Consider the following 7,412-nt stretch of genomic DNA (forward strand, 5'->3'; position numbering starts at 1 on the left):
AACAGACACCAATGGTTTTAGAAAAGGAAAAAAAAAAGCAATACCTGAGGGTTAAAGAAAAGTAACTGAAGTGAATCAGGCAGCTCTCAGACTACTGAGGCAGAGTCACCCAGGCCTGGAGTATTCCCAGGGGAGAAAGGAGGTGGCTTTGGGGAGCTCCAGAGCTCCAGAGAGAACCACCAGTTACTGAGCGCCCACCGTGGGCCAGGCACTCTCCCCAGGCTCTTTCATTTAACCTTCACAGCCCTGCAAGGCCGATACCACCCCAGGATCCTCTTCTTACATCTAAGAACCCAGAGGTTCAAAGGGGTTAAGTAACTATGGCTAGTTTGCTGAAGAGTGGAGATTTTAACCCAGACTGGCCAGACTTCAGAGCTGTCTTTTCCAGACATGATGCTACCCTCAAGAGAAGAGCAACTGTGCTTTTCAAGCTTGAAGAAGAGGAATTCTGTCACCTTCTCCAAGCTCCCTTGTTGCAGTTCTTTCCTCCCTCTTCAGTGTCCCACACCCTGAGGGTCAGTGCTGTCACCTCCCTGCTCTCTCTTTTTTAAATAAATTTATTTATTTTTATTTTTGGCTGTGTCGTGTCTTCATTGCTGTACGCAGGCTTTCTCTAGTTGCAGAGAGCGGGGGCTACTCTTCATTGTGGTGCACGGGCTTCTCATTGTGGTGGCTTCTCTTGTTGCCGAGCAAGGGCTCTAGGCGTGCAAGCTCAGTAGTTGTGTCTCGCGGGCTCTAGAGCGCAGGCTCAGTAGTTGTGGCGCATGGCTTAGTTGCTCTGCGGCATGTGGGATCTTCCTGGACCAGGGCTTGAACCCGTGTTCCCTGCACTGGCTGGCTGATTCTTAACCACTGCGCCACCAGGGAAGCCCTCCTCCCTGCTCTCTTGATCAAGAAAACTACAGTTCCCTTTCGGCACCCCCCGCCACTCATGCAGTCAAAAAGGCGATCCCTAAATCAGTGTTTTTCTTGTAAACTTTAGATCAAATGCATTAGTGAGACAGAAAATTAATTTCGCAGGTTAAGACTAATTTTTAAAAAATGAGATAAAACAGAAAATAGAGGGCACAGAAAACAGTATGGGTATTTTTTTGTAAGTTTTTTTTTAGTTAGGTGAATGTTTGTATCATTTAGTCATAGGAATGTGCACAGTATGAGATAACGTGTTTTATTCTGAGTGGTCAAGAAAGCACTGTTAACATTTCAAGTCAAAAAGAACCATCTTCTGCCTCAAAACAACCAAGATATGTTTCTTAAATGAGGTAAAAATGTAAAGAAAATGATCTTTTCAAAGTCCAAGCCACAGATTATTTTTATCTGATGAAAACCAGCACAAGTTAACCTCTAATTCCTGTCACCCTAAATCAAACGATACCACAAAACTCTTTGTAAAGTAAGATTCTAATCAGCCACAGGTGGTCCAATTAGCTCAACTATTATCTGATATAATGAAATTCTAAGAAAGTTAATCCTTTGGAATTCCTTATAACAAGTTAGATAGTAGTTAACTGAAAACTCATATCCAACAAGCCATTGGGAGAAAAGGCAATTAACACTTACCTGCTGGAAATTTCAAAATCAAATGCTTTTGAAAACTTACTTTCATATTTATCCTTTCCCATGTAAATAGTGTAAGCAGATGAGTTAACTAAGACAAAACAAAAATAACAATAGTTAGATAACTTCAACACCGACACAACTGTTTGATGGGAAAAACAAGTGACAAATGCTTATTAGGGGTCGGCAAAACATTCATGGCCTGTAGGCCAAATCCAGCCCTGTTTTTGGACAGCCCTTGAGCTAAGAATGATTTTTACATTTTTAAAGGGTTTAAAAAAGCAAAATGAAGAAGAATAAGCTAGAGAGACCGTATGTGGCTTACAAACTCTAAAATACTGACCATCTGGGGAAGGTTTACCAACCCTCATTAAAAATGGCTACTTTCCTACTTTCTCAGGGATTTAGTTCAATGCAATTCCAGTTCAGTCCTATACTTTTGCCTTCTTCAAAATAGTTTTAAAAAAACAACGACCAAAACTCTTCACCTCAACCATTTAAAAATAGGTTCCTACACTTATGCAAGTTTTATTTTTCATAATTTGATTTAGTTATGTCCAAGGTGTGCTGCAAATTATAATAAGCTCCCTATCACATTCAGGGGAAACATTGGCTCTCAAGCTTCTTCTAATCAGTGGCTCTGAACCCTGTTTACACGTTAGAATCACCTAATTTTGCCCCAGCTCCACCTAAGACCAACCAAATCCAAATCTCTGGGGATTGGGGTTTTGCAAAACATCTCTTTTTACAGCGATTCTAAGGTGGAGTCAGCATTAGGAACCACTACCCTAAATCAAAAACAATATTCTGGGTATGGTTTACCTTAGAAATGACATTTGCTTTCCTGAGCTAGTGTGTTTTGATGTGGGCATCCTCCATCTGGAATCAGTTAGGTTTTGTAATTGAAATTCTAACTGGGTCCTGGTTTTCCGAGCTAGTCTACCAAAACCTGTTAGACCCCGTTTGGACCTAGACTCCTGAATTAATAGCCACTGAGCCTCTGCCTACAAAGCCTGACAGACAGGTACAAGCTTGGGCCAGGCAGTCTGCTGGCTGTCGCTCCAGAGAACTACCGTGTGAGTGGAGCTCTGAAGGCTGGGAAGCAGCACTCTTCCATTTACAGATTCTTAAATTCAGGATTGCCTGAACATTCAGAATGAGAAGCTTCTTAAATGATCAATCATAGCTGCCTCTCTTGGGGACAGAAAACTCCCAATTCCTTCAGTTAGCAGTTATGGTGACTACAGTCCATAATTACTTGGAAATAGTTGAGAAAAGTAACTTGAAAGAAGAGAATTTTGCACTGACAGCTGACAGAAATACTTGTCTATAACAGAGCATTATATTAGCTTGATAAGCCCTTTGCATAGCATATAACAAATGCCAAGTGCAGGAGTACAACTAAAAAGTGTTTCAGATCCTCTCTGTACATTGTTACATGGGTACACCCTTTTGAGCCTATAAATGTAACCACTAGGAGTATATATCCTACTAATTAATACTCCGTCAAGCAGTGATGTTCTTTTTACAACTTAAACACTCATTAGTTAAGACTGGTTATACACACTATAGAATATCCATAAACAAAATACCATGTACCCATTAAAAAGAAAGGATAGGTGAAGAAATTAAACAGCAGAACAGTATTTTTGTGTATCTATATACAGTAATATTCAATTTGTAAAAAATAAGTAACTGTGTATACATAAACATGTTTAAATATATATTTTTAATACACGTACCCGTTTTCTTTATACTGTGCAAGGATATATATTTAATTGTTAACAACAGTTACCTTGTCTACTTGCTTATAAAATGTATAGATGGTTTTTGTAATCAGAACGTAATTTTTTAAAATGATCGAAATAAACAAAGCTGTCTCTGCAGGACAAGCTATCTAAATTACAGCCAGGAGAATGACAGATGGTTCTTTGGATGGTTGACCTATAAAATGAGGTGATTAAGAACATAACTGCTACAAGCCCAAACTGAGGGGCATTCTACAAAGTAATTCTTCAACTGACAGTGTCAGTGTGAGAGACAAAGACTGAGCAATGCTCCAGATCAGAAGATGCTAAAGAGTAATGAATGACAGCGGAAAGCAACAATGATTTGTAATTTCCCTTTGTTATAAATTCACCACTAGGACATTGATAAAAACTGAATAAAAGCTGCTGATTACATACTAGTATTGCTGCAATGTTAATTTCCTGATTTTGATAATGAAGAATGTCTTCTGATAAGAGAATATCCCTGATTTTAGGAAAAACACCCTGAAATATTTAGGGGTAAAGTGCAACTTACTAACAAACGGTTCAGAAAAAAAAAAATCTGTGAGTGTGGGGAGAGAGTTGGGTGGGGAGGGGAGCTGGAAAAAGAAAGAGAAAGGGGAAAAGAAGGAGATAAGGTATATGTGGTAAAATGTTAGAATTTGGGGAATCTGAGAGAAGGCTATAAAGGAAATCTTTTACTATTCTTATAACTTTTCTGAAATACTGAAATTATGTCAAAATAGAAAATTAAAAAGGAGCATGACTGCTGAGTAAGAAATCTGAATTAAGCTCCCATCCATGTTAGAGGGATAAAGGAAAAGTAAATTGAATTATTCTAGTATTTTTGTTACTCTCACCCAAATATTAAGGTTGATTAGTATGGGAGCTAGTTATCTTGAAGATACCTGATACAGGTGTAGCAACCAGGCCAACTTTAGAGGCACTGTGATAATTTCATAATTTACAGAACAATCTATCTTGAGACAGATGCTAGTAAAAGGTACTAAAAGTACAAGTGAAGTTAATGAGCCATGTGAAGGTAATCTGTGGGTCCATAAATCAGAGGGGCTTAAATTTGACACTGGAAATATAGCAAGGCTAATGTTTCATTATTCTCTTATGAGAGTGTGAAAGAATAAAACTAAGCAGATTTTAGTTAGAGATACTAATTTTAAAAGGGAAGGCAAAAACTTTCTATTGAGATTTTCAATCCATTTTTTTAAAAAGTTTTTTTGCAGTAAACCATCAGTTGCTTGAAAAGCTTGGCTATCTATACGAAGTCATTTCCTGAAGATTCTGTATGTTCAAGTTGTTTTCTGTACTAGGATATATAAAGTTTTACTACTATCTTACTGGAAGTTATAATTTTTCCATTAACTTTGCAATTTTAAAAGCTGCACAAGTGCAGATTTATTAGACTTAGAGGCCAAATATTTTTCTGACAGGAAGCAATTCTGATGTTACAATGGAAGCCAATGAGAAAAATATGATCCCCAAATCAACTGAAGCACTCTGTTCTATTAAGGGCACCTGCGTGTGTATGACTAGCACTCAAGGAATTTAGAATCACTTTAAGGAGAACAAAGCAGCCAGCATAAAATACATTTAGTACCTATATGGCCTGCCTATAGTTTTCATTCCATTGCTGGACTTGTACGGGTAACTATGTTGTCAGGGACTCTCATGAGAGGCTACGAAGAGACACTCCAGTTATCTGGAGGGGCAGGACAGGACAGAGGGAGGATGGAAATGCTATTAGGGGCCTATAATGATTTTTCAGGCTAGTTTGAATTCTGTTTCTAGTAATTTTAATAATATGGGTAAGACAAAATTAAGCCTATAGAGACAGAGAATAGCTTACGGCACACCGTGGAAGCCTAAACTACTGAGAAAAATGAGATATGATAGTATGACGGAGTAGCAGGGGAGGGGGTCTGTGAGTTAGAACTTCCCTGGGCTTCAACGTTCTCATCTCTAAAGAGCAAGTACCACTCTACTGAAACCCACACAAACACTGTGCAGCTAGTTTCACTTAAATCTCACCTTTAACAAGTAGGCAGAGCCAGTAGCAACAGAATAGAGTGTGCTAGAAGTCAAAAAATATCATTCATTTATTCAATAAGTATTTATTGAGTAACTATTATGAGCCAGGCACTACACTAGAGAAACCAGGAGATCCTCTCCCTGCCCTCAAGGGGCTTACACTCTATCTCAAGTAGACAGAGTTTAATATCATATAACAAATGCAATGCCAAAGGCATACATGGGTGTTAAGGGGATCCCCGAAGAGTTATATCTAAGCAATCCTGGGGTGGCGACAAGGCGGGAAAGGCATCTGTTAATGACTGGCGAGGGCTGTCTCAGGGGGAGAAGCAGCTAACTGGGGGATTGATTGTAGGCAAAGAGAACAACATAAGCAGAGAAATGAAGACAGTATTTCCTGGGAACTAAACACACCCTTTCCTTGCCTGCCAAAGACAAATCAGAAACGTTATCATGTCACTTTTCAAGATCTGGGACATCAACTCTGCCCAGTGAGTGGCTGTATCGCTATTCCAGAGTCTTTTTATGGCTTTCTGTAACATCCAGGCCCTATAACCCTTTCCTAGAAGGCTAAGGCGCACTTCCGGTAAGGCAGGGTTGTTGGCAGATGTCTCCTTTCTTTCTCTACGCGGGTAATTATCAGGGCGCAGCAAGATTAAAGGTTACGGGGGTGGGTGGGGAAGGGAAGACTTGGGATAGGGGTGCGAAGAAGTCCACAAACTGTCCAATTCCAGGTAGCGACAGGTCTTTCTGAATGAGGGGAAAGAACAACTCCCGGAGGCAAAGACAGCAAGGGGGATGGTGCCCCTACGCGCCCCCAGGCCCTGACAAGGGGGCGCACGGGGTGGACTGGGACGGACACGGTGGGGGGACCATGAGGACGCGGGAAGAGGCACCCACTGCCGAGGAGGCGCTCAAGGACCAGGCTCAGCGGCGGCCTGGGGGTTTCGGCTTCGGAGCCCCGCGGTCGAGCAGGGACCCGGGAGGTCTCGGCGCCCACTCACCGCTGCTGCTAGTGAAGTAGAACACCATGATCCCGGCGGCGGCACGGCGACTCCAGCGCCGAGCAGCGGCACTTAGCCCTGGAAGATCAAGATACCGGAAGCGCGGAGGCCGCGTTCCCCGGAACTCCTCCGCGCACTTCCGGCGGACGTCGGGCAGTGTCATAACGGCGGCTGCTGGCGGGCTACCGTGTCGGCGCTCTCAGAGCTCAGCTTACTAGGGGATTGAGGGGAAAGAGGATGGAGCCAGGACAATAGGTGATTGGAAAACTGCGGGGAAACTCCGTCTTTCTAAGAGAAAAATGTCATTCACTGACTTTATTTTCAGAACCTCCACCCCGTGAGCGGTCAAATCTTGAGGCTTAGCTCTTGGTCTTATCTGCCTCCTTTCAGCCGCATCTGGCCTGCCTGAAAGTAGAAACCTGTTGTCTTCTTCACAGCTAGGCGTTCACTGAGCCAGTTACGGTACTTGGCACTTAGTAGGAGCTCATTAAATTTTGAGTGAACCCCAATTCCTCCACTATTCTCATTCTAGGTCCATCACCTATTGGGCACATTTGGTGCTGCACTTAACCTTAGCTGTAAGATGAAGATGAATAGAGCTGCTAATTCACAGGCTATTTTGCCAGGGTTAAATAAGTTAATGGGCAAGACTGGGCAAACCTCTGAACCTCAGTTATCTTCCAGATGTAACGTGGGAATGATCTGACTCAAGGGAAGTTCCCACAGCACTTAGTTTTGAGCTGATTATTTCTCTTAACTTCATCTGACCGACTTCATTCTGTGAAGTTAAGCACATCACTTGACTAAATTTATTTAGAACTAAGAAAGTGCCAGAGACTGTACCAGGAGCTGGTACACAAAGATAACAACAGTAGCTAATAATCAGTGAGTGCTTTAGGAATCTTTGGGCTTTGCAAAGGAAGAACCTAGCTCTGTCCTATAAATTGTCATTGTTTTCAGGCCCTCAGTTTTATTCTCTGTAAAATGGGAATGATGATACATATCTCATAGACTGTGGTGAAGAGTAAATGAAATA

General features: G+C 41.6%; 1 protein-coding gene across 10 annotated transcripts in view; it reads right to left on the reverse strand.

The window, feature by feature from the left end:
* Positions 1-6,505, reverse strand: part of CCDC25 (coiled-coil domain containing 25) — a 90,752-nt gene extending 84,247 nt beyond the window's left edge. For 7 of the 10 annotated variants that reach the window (XR_004044205.2, XM_060301296.2, XM_060301295.1 and 4 more), the window contains exons 1-2: positions 6,377-6,505; positions 1,601-1,648 (exon numbers count right to left, since the gene is read on the reverse strand). Coding sequence is in view for 6 of the 10 variants with exons in the window: in XM_060301296.2 (XP_060157279.1) it covers positions 1,601-1,648; positions 6,377-6,404 (76 nt within the window). In the remaining 4 variants the exon portion in view is untranslated. Of the gene's footprint in view, positions 1-1,600; positions 1,649-6,376 lie in introns of those variants that run through there. The other 3 variants (XM_060301303.1, XM_060301301.1, XM_060301304.2) reach the window with 3 other exon arrangements.
* Positions 6,506-7,412: the final 907 nt, after the last annotated feature.

Source organism: Globicephala melas, chromosome 6, assembly GCF_963455315.2.
Source record: "Globicephala melas chromosome 6, mGloMel1.2, whole genome shotgun sequence".
NCBI classification, from domain to species: Eukaryota; Metazoa; Chordata; class Mammalia; order Artiodactyla; family Delphinidae; genus Globicephala; species Globicephala melas.